Source organism: Pelodiscus sinensis, unplaced genomic scaffold, assembly GCF_049634645.1.
Source record: "Pelodiscus sinensis isolate JC-2024 unplaced genomic scaffold, ASM4963464v1 ctg72, whole genome shotgun sequence".
Taxonomy (NCBI): Eukaryota; Metazoa; Chordata; order Testudines; family Trionychidae; genus Pelodiscus; species Pelodiscus sinensis.
The window spans coordinates 601,656-616,500 of record NW_027465834.1 but is presented as its reverse complement, the minus strand read 5'-3'; the positions used below and the strand labels follow the sequence as shown (position 1 = coordinate 616,500).

Here is a 14,845-nt window from a genome sequence, read left to right as displayed (position 1 = left end):
TCCAACACATTTTTTCCAGTCCATATCGCTTTCAATAATAAAGTCATCGATTAGCTTAAAAATATCAGCAGTCATTGTTCTTGTTGGAAGTGGTTTACAAAATAGATCTTCTTGAATGGAGCTCTCTTAATCATATCTAACAAAACACATCAAATTGGCAGCGTGAGCTATATCTGTGCTTTCATCCATATGCAATGCAAAAAACTGACTATTCTGTATTCGACGTAGGAGAGTTTCTTCAATATTTTTTGCCATATCTTCAATTCTACCTTTCACTGTATTGTTGAATAAAGACAGCGAACTGAACTGATTTCCTTTTTTTCCCTCCATAAATATGGGATGTAATAATATGCAATGCAGGAAGTATTAACTTCCAACAGTATGTGGATAATTTGCCAACAGTATGTGGATAATTTGTCTCGGCTATTAGTTTTGAAACTTCATATGAAGCCCACACAAAGTTTTCATTTGAAGAGCGCACAGAAAGTGCAGTTTTCATGCTTTTTTTAGCAAAAGATAATTCATTTCTCTTATTTATGAAAAAATCTATGGGCTTACTTGCGTATTCTGGATGTTTGCATTCCAAATGGCGTTTCAGTTTTGATGGTTTCATGCACTCATTGGATAGTTCTGCATGACATTATACATAATGGCAAGTGATTATCACTACCAACACTTATAAAACCAATTTTCAAATATTCGTCAGAATAATTGTGGGTTCAAGGAGTTTTTAATCTTCTTATTCTCACTTGTATTAGGCTGCACATTGTTTGAACATTAGTTGTATTTCCAGTCACATTCTTCAGCCATTTATCCATATTGAAGATGAAAATGAGAGGGTATTTAATTAAAAATAAACAAAGAAAACTTAAGTAGTTAACCTAAGAAGACGTGCACGTTGTCACACCGTGCAGAAACAAGCCGAGGCTGCTGTGTCACCTTATAGGAAAACCAATGACACAGGCTCAGCCGCATGAAAATGCGCGCATTTTGGGGAGACGAAGCCCTTTCCCCGGGGCCTACTGCCGCCCTTGCCAAGTGGCCTGCGCTCCCCCGGCAGTGCCAAAGTGCTATGCTGCCCATGCAGAGAGCCTGCCCCCAGGCATGGACTGGCAGCTCTCAGCCCCTGCCGCCTTCGCTCTGGAGGAGTCAGCGGGCAGCAGGGCGCAACTCACTCACCCATGGAGATGGCAGCCATCCAGCAACCCTGGCTACGTCCTCCCCCCAGCCCGGGCCAGGGCTGGATGGACCCAGTGCCGCACGGGCAATCTGAGAGCCCAGAACACCTGACTGTATCCTCTGCCCAGCCTGACCCAGGGCTTGGGGGACCCGGTGCCACATGGACAGTCTGGGAGCCTGGAACACCCCAGAAGCCACGGTGAGGCCCAGTATTTTTTCCCACGGACGAGTACCAGACCGCGGACCATAGTTTGGGAAACGCTGCTTTGGAGGATAGGGTTATAATTGAAAATGATCTGGACAAACTGGAGAAATGGTCTGAGGTAAACAGGATGAAGTTTAATAAGCAGGGCTCGACAATTAGGGCAATCTACTTGCCCGTGGGCGAGTAGATTTTAGTCCGGTGTGGCTGCACAGTCTGCGCATGCGCAGTGTGCAGTTCCGAGCAGCTGCCGAGTGGGGCTCGCCGCCGCTTGGCAAGCTCTGTTAATAAGGACAAATGCAAAGTACGCCTCTTAGAAGGAACAATCAGTTTCATGCATACAGAATGGGGAGTGAATGTTTAGGAAGGAGTACTGCTGAAAAGGATTTAGGGGTCATAAAGGATGACAAGTTAAGCATGAGTTAATAGTGTGACACTGTTGCAAAACAAAAAAAGCTACCATGATTCTGGGATGCATTTGCATTAACAGGAATGTTGTGAGCAAGACACGGGAAGTCGTTCTTCCGTTCTACTCTGCGCTGATTTGGCCTTAATTGGAGTACTGTGTCCAGTTCTGGGCACCACATTTCAAGAAAGATGAGGAGAAATTGGAGATGGTCCAGAGAAGAGCAACAAGAATGATTAAAGGTTTAGAGAACATGACCTATGAAGCCAGGCTTCATGAACTGGGCTTGTTTAGTTTGGAAAAAAGAAGATTAAGGGGGGACATGATAGCGGTTTTCAAATATCTAAAAGGGTGTCACAAGGAGGAAGGAGAAAATTTGTTCCTCTTGGTTTCTGAGGACAGGACAAGGAGTAATGGGCTTAAAGTGCAGCAAGGGAGGTTTAGATTGGACATTAGGAAAAAATTCCTAACTGTCAGGGTGGTCAAATATTGGAATAAATTGCCAAGGGAGGTGGTGGAATCTCCCTCTCTGGATATATTTAAGAACAGGTTAGATAGATATCTGTCAGGGATGGTGTAGACGGAGCTTGGTCCTGCCTTAAGGGTGGGGGGCTGGACTCGATGACCTCTCGAGGTCCCTTCCAGTCCTATTATTCTATGATTCTATGATTGCAGGAGCCCCATGCAAACCAAAAGGCTCATGAACAAGCTGTGGCAGCCACATGCCAAGTACATAGCTACCTATTTGTATGATGATGCTGTCCACAGTCCTTGAGAAACTAGAGGCAGTGTTGGAGACCCTAAGGAGAGCAGGACTTACGGCGAAGCCCAGAAAGTGTACAATTAGGCTGGCCGAGGCAAGTATCTTGGGTATATTGTGGGAAGGGATGTAGTGAGGCCACAACTCAACAAAGTAGACGGGGGCAATTAACCCAGTAAATGAGCCCAGGCCCTCAGGCAGGGTGGGGCACCAAACACAGCAACTGAGCCCTGGCTCTGGGCGGGGCAACAAAGACAGATTTAGAGGCCCAGGCCTGGTCCCAGTCTAGGCAACAGTAAACACCGTAGCAGTTCCAAGAGAGGGGACCAGGCCCTGGTTCAGGGTGTGGCGGTAAACACCCGGATTTGGGGCAGTTACTTGTTCAGGAGCAGGGGGAGCAGGTAACGCACCTGCAGTGGCAGTGAGGGGGAGACTGCAACTGGTAAGTGGGTGGTGGGGGAGGCGCAGGCCCACCCACTCCACTGCACCCCGGCCCAGGGCCCTAGATGCAGCAGGACCGCTGCTGCTGGCTCAGCGGGGGCTCCAGCCTGCAACGCGCTGGCCTAGGGCTGTTAGCAGCCCGTGCAATTCCCTGGGCCACTTCCTATCTCCCCCTCAGTGGGTACCTGTGTCTCAGGCAGGTCACTCAGGGAGTCGAGGAGGGTCTCCTCCAGCAGGAGTTTCAGTGGCCTGCTCCAGGGTCCTCCGGCTCCAGCTCCAGCTGGTAGGCTGGCTGCAGCAGGCGGGGGTATTTGGGCTGGTCCTCAGAGTGTGGCTCATCCAGCGGCTCTAGCAGGCTCTCCAGATAAGGGGCAGCGGGTGGCACCGGCATTCAGGCAGGTCCCGCCGGTTGATCAGGTCCTCCAGCCCTGGCAGGCCCAGTCCACTCCCCAGTCTCCCCGGCTGGGAGCACTGGGCAGTCCTCTGTTCCTCAGGGTCGGGACAGGCCTGTCAGCGGGCCTAGCCAGGTCTCGGCCTCCCATTCTGGGAGTTTAGGGTAAGCCTCCGGGGCAGAGGCAATTGGAGGCCCGAAACCGGTCTTGGCCTCCGTGGCCAGGAGCACTGGGTAGGCCTCTGTCTCTTACTGAGCTTGGCCCCGACTGAGCTCTCAGCCTGGCTTCTTATAATCCTAGCCCCTTCCCTAGCGTTCTGGTCAGGTGACTGGGAGGGGCTAGGCTAGGCCCAAAATGGTTCCCGGAGGGGGTTCTCTGCCTCCGGGTCAGTGGGCGGCCAGTCCGCCCCACTACAGATGGTGACACCTGAAACCAGTTGTCTGAGAAAAGAAATATAGAGTACATCAGCCCTGCTCACCAGCCGCGTGGAACCACACGCTACGCATGTGCAGATCGCTCTGCACATGCGCTGATTGTGCTGCGCAGCTGCACCAGGCTAAAATCTACTCGCCACGGGCAAATAGATTGCCCTAATTGTCAAGCCTTGGTCTTGACCCTGAAGACATTAGTGAAGACCCTTGAGGCTGCTGCAATGCCCAAAGGGAGAACTCTGAACTGACAATGATTGTTGTCTTCTCAGAACAAAGAAATTTAGAATCATAGGATGCTAGAACTGGAAGGGACCCCGAGAGGTCATCAAGTCCAGTCCCCTGCCCTCACAGCAGGACCAGGCACCATCTAGATCATCCCTGATAGATGTCTATCCAACCTGCTCTTAAATATCTCCAGTGATGGAGATTCCATAATATCCCTAGGCAATTTATTGTGGTGTTCAACCATCCTGACAGGTAGGAATTTTTTCCTAATGTCCAACCTAAACCTCCCTTGTTGCAAATTAAGCCCATTGCTTCTTGTTCTACCCTCAGAAGTTAAGGAGAACACTTTTTCTCCCTCCTTGTAACACCTTTTTAGGTACTTGAAAACTGCTATCATGTCCTCTCTCAGCCCAGTTCTTTCAATCTTCCCTCATAGGTCATGTTTTCTAGATCTTTAATCATTCTTGTTGCTCTTCTCAGGACCTTCTCCAGTTTCTCCACATTTTTCCTGAAATGTGCCCAGAACTGGACACAATATCCCAATTGAGGCTTAATCAGCACATTGAACTTGACTTCCACTTAGCCCACTGCAGTATGGAAATATATACCCTTCATGTCAAGAGCTGAGAACCATGACCCTTGGGGGAAAAAGAGAATGATGGTAACGAGAGTCACCATATACAAAAAATGGTTATCTACCTTTTCATAACACTTGTTCTTCAGATATTGATCATTGCCATTGCATTCTAGGTGTATTCATGCCTAGTCGGTGCACAGTCGGAAATCTGTAACGTTGTCTGTAGCATCATTCTAGGTGACTCATGAGCAATACCCTCAGATGTGGTGTCAGTGTTCATAATCTAGCAGCTTGCAGTACAGAAGCCAGCATCATCCCAGGCCTGCTGGGTAATGGGACAAAAACCAGTGTACATTTGACTAGGTGGCCACCCCACTAGATAAGCACTTAGGCGAGGAAAGCTGCTGAGGCTTCCGCCCTTGTTGCATAGGCAGTTACAGTTGTCAGAGGTGGCACCTTTGCTTCATCGTAACAGCAATGAATGCAGGCAATGATCCATGAAGAAATTCCTTGAGTGGACACTGGATGGGCTTTCATCCTGTCCGCCACCACAATTAATAATCATGAAGAGTTGCAGAATGGCTCAGCTATTGCTCTCCTGATATCCAGGAAATGCAATCTACAATTCTCCTCTGACTTATGAGGCTTTGGGGGGTGGGGGAAGGGAGGAGGAAATCAGTAAATGCTGTAGCCTTTGTGAAACTGCGAGACCACATTGAGTAGGAAAGCTGGGTGTGTCTGCAGCCGGATCTTGTCTTTGTAGAAGACCATATATTGTGGTTCTGAGGTTAGTGTCTTGACCTCAGAGACCTGGTGGGCAGTTATTATTGCAACTAGGAATGAAACCTTCCAGGTACAGGAAAAGAAGAGAGCAGGAAGCCAGAAGCTCAAAGAGCGGACCCCTTGAGCCATGTCAGTACAAGATTCAGGTCCCAAGATGGAAATGGGTCCATGACATGCAAGTATCGGCTCTTAAGCATCTTGACGAATCAGGCAGTAATATCCTGGGGGAAAATCAACCTATCCTTAAGTGGAGGATGGAAGGCTGAAATAGCAGCCAAATGGACCTTGATAGATGAAAGGGAAACACATTGGCGATTAAGATGCAGAAGGTAGTCCAGGATCACCTGCAGTGAGGCCCACTCGCACCAAACACCTTTTTCTGAAGTCCAACAAGCAAACCGCTTCCATTTGGTCAGGTAAGTTGCTTTGGTGGAAGTCTTTCTGCTCCCCAACAGGATCTGGTGGATATTGCCCAAACATTCCTGCTCCTTTGCATTCAAAGAGGTATGTGCAAATCTACAGCCACCTGCTTTAGCACCTCTTGGTATTGGTGATGATCATCAGTAGGGCTCCATGGTCATGGAAGGCACAGACTCTAACTTTATGTAACCTTTGTGACTTATATGGCAGTCAGAGAAGCTAGCACCAGGGCTGCCAGAGCAGCTGGCTCTAGCTGCTCAGCTGGCCCCAGTTGCTCAGCTGGCCCCGTGGACAGTTATACTGGCTCCTGCCTCTGCTAAAGTGGCCCTGCAGCCAGCTTTGGTGGCTCTGAAGCCAATCACACCAGTTGCTGCTCCACTCAGGAGAAATTCAGGTGCTGCTCAGCTGATTAGCAGAGCACTTACAGCCGGCAGCATGTGTTTCTACTGCAAGTGCACAGCCACATATGCCTTGGTGCACATAACAAGATGTATTCCATCCAGGAAAGGAAAAAATTAGAGGGAAAACTGCACACAGGACCATTACTTGAAGAAGACGACTAGATTCTCAGACCAGAAGGGACTACTGTGATCATCTAGTCTGACTTCCTGTGTAGCAGAGGCCATAGAACATTCCTAAAATAATTCCTAGACACATTTTTAATACAAATATCTGATCTAGGTTTAAAAATCATCAGTAATAGAGAATCCACTATGACCCTTGGTAAATTGTTTCTATGATTAATTACTCATTGTTAAAAGTCCTGACAGCCACATTTTGCAGACAAAGTGCTGACTTGGCAAAATGCGGCAGACATTTTTATTCAAATGAAGCACGGGATATTTAAATCCCCGCTTCATTTGCAATGTCGGTATGTCTAATTTATATCCCTCTGGCGACAGAGGGATATAGTCTAGACATATCCTTAGATTTTAGATTCTAAAGGACTGGCTCACCGTGATCTTGTGGGTAAGATCCAGAGTGTAAATTGACCTGGGAACTGTGGCTGATTTCTTGGGAGTGGAAGAACCCGTTCGGGGTAGGTGAGATTGGGTTCTATAACCCCTCACCTGTGTGTGAGGCCAGGGGCTGACCGGGGCACAGGAAGAGCTGGAGTGTCAGAGGGGTTTTGCTTGTGAGGCTTCTGGCTGGCCAGACTGGCAGCTGAAGCGCTCGATGTGACTGGTTTGTGGCCTATTTGGGAAGGTAAAATGGCTAATCTCTAGCCCTGACTAGAGAAAGACACGCTGAGGCCCTAAACTATGTCAAGTTTAAGAGGCCCCAGAGCATTACCAAAAAAAAAAATTATTTATTTTTTAGTAATTTGTATTTAGAGGCCCCTCATAGGCTATGTCTACACTGCATATTTATTTTGGAATAAGCTATTCCAGAATAGTTATTCTGAAATAGCTTATTTCAAAATAGCATGTCTACACTGCAGGGAAGCCTCAAAATTAGACCGAGACAGATTTCCCTAATGTAGAGGTGTTATCTCAATTTAGAGCCCCGGGAGGAATAACTTAGAACGGCCCTGGTGAGGAGCTATTTTGAAATAGGAGAAGTGGAGCATCTACACACGCCTTATTTTGAAATAGCTATTTCAGAATAGGTGTTATTCTTCGTAGAATGAGGTTTACAGAAGTCTGAATAAGCCGTCCGCTATTTTGAAACTATTTCAAAATAATGGAATTGCAATTATTCCAATATAACTGTGCAGTGTAGACATAGCCTATGAGGGGCTTCTAAATACAAATTACTAAAAAAAAAGATTTTTTTTTTTGGTAATGCTCTGGAGCCTCAAACTCTTTGCTGTGTAAAAACATCCATAATCTGAGTCCCTAAGATGTATTTTACTTATCTTGTGCATAAATCCGGCACTGTCTCTAGTCCTCCTTGATCCCAGTGTCACATTAGCGCTTTTGGACCTTTGGGAGCTCATGTTCATCTGGTTATCCACCAAGACCCCCAAATCTTTTTCATAGTCACTGCTATCAAGGATAGAATCCTACATTCTTTTCTCCTAGATGTATATGTTTACATTTAGCCATATTGTTTGCTCATGGCAAGTTTACCAAGGGATCGCTCTGAGTCAGTGAACTCATGATTATTTATCACTATCCCAATTTTTGTTCTATCTGCAAACTTTATCAGCAATTATTTTGTGTTCTTATACACCATTAATATGTTAAATAGCATAGGGCCAAGAACTGTTGCCCGCAATACCTCACTGGAAACAAATACCCATTTACAATTACATTTTAAGATCAGTTTTTAATCCACTAAATATATGCAGTATCAAACTGTATATTGTTCTGGGTTTTTAATCAAAATATATTACAATAGGAACTCAAACACCTTACAGAAATCTAAGTATATTATATTAATACTTTCTTCTTTAACTAAACTTCTAATCTTATACAAATGATATCAAGTTAGTTTTGACAAAATCTATTTTCTATAAACCTATGCTGATTACATTTATTATATTACCCTCCTTTACTTCTTTATTGAGTCCGATATCAGTTGTTTCATTATCTTGCCTGGGATCAAAATGCCAGGCTGACAGGCCTATAATTACCCTATTAAAGCAGAGAGAGTAGAAACTGATCTGGACTTTATTCTGCTTGTATATTATAAATGTGATCAAATTATACCACTTGTACCTAATTTATATTTTTGTTTTGTGATCAATTCTTCTTTATTTGATATGACAAGATCCAATACAGAATTCCACTTGTTGGCTAAAACATGTTTTGAGTTAGGAAAAATCATCTGTAATATTTAGAAATTCCAGGGCTGTTTTAGAACTAGCAACATGAGACCTCCTGCATGGCATTCCAACTGAAGTACCCTGTGATCGCATTTCCCCCAACCATATATTATAGATTAGGGAAAAATATGACCTCCTCCTTATGCACCAATGAGACTGTTCCTTACTTTCTCCCACAGTCCTAGGGCCAATGCACTAGTCCCAGCCACCCCCTTCGCAGTCCCATTTCCTCCTATCCTCTCAGCTCAGAAGTTCCTCCTCCACCCCTTGGTCAGGTGAATCTAGCTAGGGGCATAAAGGGAACAAGAAGATGTTAGACAAGTATATTAGGAGCAAGAGGAAGACCAAGGACAGGGTAGGCCCATTGCTCAGCAAAGAGGAAGAAACAATACCAGAAAACTTGGAAATAGCAGAGGTGCTTAATGACTTTTTTGTTTCGGTTTTCATCAAGAAGATGGATGGTGACGGAATGCCTAACATAGTGAACGCTAGTGGAAATGGGGTAGATTTAGAGACAGTTGGTAGTTCTGACTAAGTACCAGGAAAAGCTCTTGAGCTTAGCCCACGATGACCCTAGTGACCATGCTGGGGTGAAAAGAACCAAAGACCGGTTGATAAGGTCATTGTACTGGGAGGGAATGGGCAAGGAGGTGTCTGGCTATGTCCAGACTTGTGAGGTGTGAGAAGCCCAAAGACCAAGTCAAGGTACCTCTCCAGCCCCTACCCATAATAGAGGTCCCATTCCAGCATGTAGCTGTGGATATTATGGGTCCTTTCCCTAAAAAGACCTCCAGAAGGAAACAGTTCATATTGACCCTTGTGAATTTCGCCACCCGATGGCCTGAAGCAGTGGCTCTAGGGAGCACTATGGCCAGGAACGTGTGTCAGGCACTAACAGATATCTTTACCAGGGTAGGTTGGCCCTCAGAGATACTCATGGATTCAGGAACTAATTTCCCGGCAGAGGCCATGAAACGCCTCTCAGAAGTTCATGAGGTGAAACACCTAGTTGCTACCCCCTAGCACCACCAAACAAATGGTCTGGTAAAAAGATTTAATGGGACTTTGCAAGCCATGATACACAAATTTGTGAACAAATGTTCCAAAGACCGGAACCTCGTTTTGCAGCAGTTACTGTTTGCCTACAGAGATGTTCCACATCCTAGTTTAGGATTCTCACCCTTTGAACTGATGTATGGTCATGAAGTTGGTATGAACTAACTTGCAGTTAGTAAAGCAGCAATAGGAGATGGCTACCCCTCCTCCAGGGTCCATAATTTTGGATTCTGTGCACAACCTACGAAATACCATTAGAGACACTCTAACTCTCGCACAAAATAACTTGCAGGATGCTCAGCAAGAGGCCTGGTATGATAAGTATGCCAGACAGTGGTCCTTCATGGTAGTCATGGTCTTGAAGCTGCTTCAGCTCAATAAGATGGAAGCATCCTTGGACGGACCTTTCACAGTCCAAGAGTTCCTAGGTGCGGTTAGTTACCTCAAAGCATTTCCTGATCCTGACCTTAAGCCTAAGGTATACCACCTTAACTCTCTGAAGTCCTTTTATTCCTTAGATTTCAGCCTTCTTCAGTTTACTACCCAGGAGAAGAAGAACGCGGAGTGGCCTGAAAGAGCCTACTATACCAGGAAAGGCCAGGGTGGAGTAGAAGAGGTAACCCTCTCCATGAGCCTAAGCCATGAGCAGCAACAACAGATTGTGAAGCTGTGCACCAGGTTCACTCCAATGTTCTCAGCTAGCCCAGGATGGCCCGAACAGGCATTTCGCTCCATTATCACAGGTGCTGCTGATCCAATCAGGGCCCAACCCTACCAAATGGTTCCTTCAGCCAAGGTGGTTATAGAGAGGGACATGCTGGAGATGGGTGTAATTCACTCTTCGGAGAATTCATGGGCTTCTCCAGTAGTCCTAGTTCCCAAACTGGATGGAGAAATTCACTTTTGCGTGGACTACCATAAGCTGAATGTTGTAACTTGTCCAGACAACTATCTAATGCCACACACAAATGAGCTATTGGAGAAACCAGACAGTGCTTAGTCCTGCCATGAGGGGGGTCTCAGGTCCTTTCCAGTTCTATGATTCTAAGATATCAGATAAAGTACAAGAATGGGGTATTAGCTGTTATGGACCTTGATCCATAAAGCATTCAAGATTATTTTCTTCTTTGTTATTAGTGACTTGGAAACAGGTAATGTCATATTTGATGGAGTGCCCCTCATCCTCCTCTTTTGCCCACTCAATCTTTCATAAACAAGTTATAACCACCGATTTTAACATTGATGGGGGGAGGGAGGGGGAAGGGGCGGAGAGGGAAGAGAAGAAAAAAGAAAGAAATCTATTAGAGACGGAAAGAGAAAGAAATGATTACGTCTTAGCACAGGAAAGGATTAAAGGTCACAGAAATTATTAAAATCTGATTGCTGTTAGCAAAGGGAATAATCTGGAATGAGGTGTTGGAAACTACAGGCACATCCATACTTGCAAGGTGCTGGAACTCCGCACAATCCGGGCTGGTGTTCTCCATCAGGTCTCTGAACAAGTACTTGTATCTAAGACAGACAAGGTAAAGGTGCAGTCACATTTCATGTATAGTCATCAGCAGTATTTCCTATTGTTGATAGTACAAGGGATGAGAAAGATCCAACCCTTAGAAAGGGAAGACTAATCAGTCAGTCTTGAAGCACTTTCCCTCCCACATGACAGAATCAGTTCCACCTTCTCCCACAAACCACACTGTTCTCCTGACCATATAAGCCAGGAACTTGAAAAGATTAAAAAGGGGATTTGACACACATGCGTAACAAGCATATAAATTACCCTAATAATGATCAGTGATACAGTCTGCAGGTGGAGCAGCTTCCCTGACTGCCCTGCCCCTGCACACTGCTCAGAGCAGCTTTCTGCCAGTTGGGGGAGGTGAAAGGGCAGGAGAGGCTTCACACAGTTCCCATCCCCCAGCACAATCTTGCAGCTCCCATTGGCTGATTTCTGGCCAACAGGAGCTGCCTATTTACAAGAAAGGCAGCACACAAAGCACTTCTCTCCCCTTCCCCCTAGGCTCACAGCATTCGCAGCAGTACACATGGTCCCTCGCTGAGAAACCTGCCGGACAGGGTTGCTGTATGGGAGCCACCCAGGAAAGCACCTCCCTGCCAGAGCCTGCCTCTGACACACCAGCTGCTGTTTCCCCCAACCCTCTGCCTCCCCTCCCTTACCCCTAACCTACATAACCCAAACCCTCTGCACCCCTGCTCCTGCACCCATACCCTTTCCCAGAACCTAAACCCCCTCCTACATCCCTCCTCCAGGTCAGAATTCTCTTCTGTACCCATACCCCCTCCTGGACCCTGCATCTCCACCTGCACCCCAGTCTCGTGCCCCAGATCATGACCCCCTCCTTTACCTAACTTTCTCCCAGACCCCATACTTTTTCTTGTACCCCAATCCCTTTCCCCACCATCCTTTCTGCACCCAGCCTCCATCACAGACCCTGCAACTCCTCCCTTAATATAATAGAAGAATGCAGCCCTTGACCACTTACCAAATTCTTGGAGTGCCCTCCCCCATTAAAAATTATTCCCCACCTGAGCTAGGAGCTGGAAGTCCCCACTTTCCCGGAGTGGGATAGGGAGTTTAACCCCTCCCCTCGAAGCACCTGCAGCACCCCGGGGCCACCTGAGCATCTGGGGCACTCCTGGCGTGCCATTCCCTCTAAGTTTTAGTCAGAAGTATATAGTAAAAGTCATGAACTGGTGCGACAGACTGCTGGCTAAACCAGAGCTCTGCCACTGTAGCCTGGCTAAAGAGGCTGAGGGGAAACAGCTGAGCAAGCCCAGGCCTGAAGGGCTATTAGAAGCAGCTGTGGGCCTCACTGGGAGAGGGCTATATAAGGCAGAGGAAAGAAGCCAGGAGGGGCAAGGAGCCAGGGTGTGGTTGAGTGTGCTCCCAGGCAGACAGAGGAGCTGGCTGAATTGACTGTAAGCTTTGTACATAGAAGGTGGTGGGAACTAACAATAAAAGCATGGGTGACCGCACCAGAAGCATCTCTGGCTGATTCGTGGACCAGAAGGTGTCCCAGACCAAGGGACCTGTGGGGGGAATTCCACCACAGCAGGTCACAGACTGTGAATTTTGTTCTCTACCCATGATTGGTCCACGATTTTTACTAAAAATGCCTGTGTCTAAAACATAGGCTTAACTATAATGTACTTCTCAAACTGGAATCTTAGCAAAGAGCCTACTTTGGATCTCCCCATTGCTGCCCCAAGCTAAATTAGCCTCCAACCAACACCTGCAGGCAGCCCTCTGCCCAGCCAGCAGGATGGCTGCTCTTCAAGGTTAGCCCTAGCAGAACAGACCTGAATTACTGTGGCAGATATTCCTCTGATCAACTACAGAAGTTTCTATGGTAGTCTTGTGCCTCCACCTCTTCCTAAAATCATGCAGGATCAAGAGGGGAGATACAGGATACCCCAGAGACAGAAACCCACTCTTGCTTGGTGAGGACTAAACTTTAGTCATTTTTTTCTTGCCCAGTCTCTCAGATATTGAACAGAGACTTTATTCTCTCAAACCTGAATTAGATTAGAGTCAGCAGTCACAGCAACCAATAATACTCAGTGACGGAATCCTGCAGACTCCCACATGAAAGACTCCTTGGCAAGGCACCACTCTCTGGGAATTGCTCAGGGAGAAACGCCCTCCAAGAGCCTATGCCACTGAATCTTTCCACAATATGGAGAGACTATAGACAGCTACCTATCTCCCTGCATCTCCGCAATACCCACACACATCTTGGAGGGGTGCGATGGAATGTTCTGAGCTGGGAACATTACAGCCACTCCACCTGTCCACCAGCAACAGACTACAGTTTCATGGGTTCTCCTCTCTTCATCTCAGATTCCCAGCACTTAGTGCTAAGCTGACATCTGATGGCTCAAGGCTGTTTCCTTACTCATGGAGCCTCTGCAGTGGCAGAGGGAGCAGATCCTCCAGCTGCCATCCTAGGAATTCAGGTCGAGACTCTTGAAGCTTCTTAAACCGACAAAATGACTTATTCTTCTTTAACTGCTCCTGTGTGTGACCAAGCAAAGATTAAACAGATTTGAAGTATCAGAAGGACACAGTGTATTTAGTGGTTTAAGCAGGAGCATTAGAAAAGAATCCTAGAACTTGAAGAGACATCAAGAGCTCATTGAGTCCAGTCTCCTGCATTTACAGCAGGACCAAGTACCATCTAGATCAGGGTGGGCAAGCAGCAGCTACCTCATGGGTACCCTTACTACAAAGCAGCTGCAGCCACTTTAAACAGCAAGTTGCTAATTGCTCTGCAAGCTGGGCAAGGAGGAAAAAGCTTTGCATGCTGTCCCTGCTCTCTAACCAAATCCCCAAGCTCCCATTGGCCAGTTTCCAGCCAATAGGAGCTGAGACATTTTGCTGAAGGCAGGGGCAGCGAATGAAGCCTCCTTACTCCCTGTTTGTACTGGAGCAGGATTGCCCCCCTCCCCTTACAGGTAGGGAGCCTGTCTCAGGTTTGTGCCGAACTGCTGACTGGGAGCCACCTAGGTAAGCACCTCCCAACCACAGCCTGCCTCTGACACTCCACCCCCTTTTTCCCCTCAAACTACCTGCCCCAGGCTACCACTCAAATCTCTGTATCCCCTCTCCCCACCTCCCTCCAGATCACAACTCCCTCCCAGACCCCACACCCCTCCCTCAGGCCAGAATCCTCTCTTGAACCCATATCCCCTCCTGGATCCTGCACCCCAAGCTGTGCCCCATATAATAACCCCATCTTTCATCCAAACTGCTTCTCAGACCCCACACTCCCTGTTGAAGGGAAAGAACTGGGCAGGGATTGTCGAATTGAGGAAGTAACTGCATGATTGTGCAGGTGCTGTCGCAGAGAGGGCTTTGGTTTCTTCGACCATGGAACTCTGTTCCGGGAACAAGGATTGCTAGGAAGAGATGGGATCCACCTAACCAAGAGAGGAAGGAGCATCTTTGCGAGCAGGCTTGCAAATCTAGTGAGGAGGGCTTTAAACTAGGTTCGTCGGGGGACGGTGACAAAAACCCTAAAGGGAGTGGGAAAGTCGGATACCGGGAAGAAATGCAGAGAGGAACGAGCAAGAAAGAAGGACCCCTGTTTCAAATGGAGAAGATAGGACGATCAACTGGTTACCTGAAGTGTTTGTACACTAACGCGAGAAGCCTTGGCAACAAACAGGAAGAACTGGAGGC

At 47.0% G+C, this 14,845-nt stretch overlaps 1 protein-coding gene across 10 annotated transcripts in view; it reads right to left on the bottom strand.

Moving 5' to 3' along the window:
• ARHGEF39 (Rho guanine nucleotide exchange factor 39) overlaps window positions 1-14,845 on the bottom strand; it is a 104,074-nt gene that overhangs the window by 26,259 nt on the left and 62,970 nt on the right. For all 10 annotated transcript variants that reach the window (XM_075914727.1, XM_075914726.1, XM_075914725.1 and 7 more), the window contains 2 exons: window positions 13,560-13,678; window positions 11,084-11,154 (listed from right to left, as the gene is read on the bottom strand). In XM_075914727.1, the coding sequence (XP_075770842.1) occupies window positions 11,084-11,154; window positions 13,560-13,678 (190 nt within the window). The remainder of the gene's footprint in view (window positions 1-11,083; window positions 11,155-13,559; window positions 13,679-14,845) is intronic.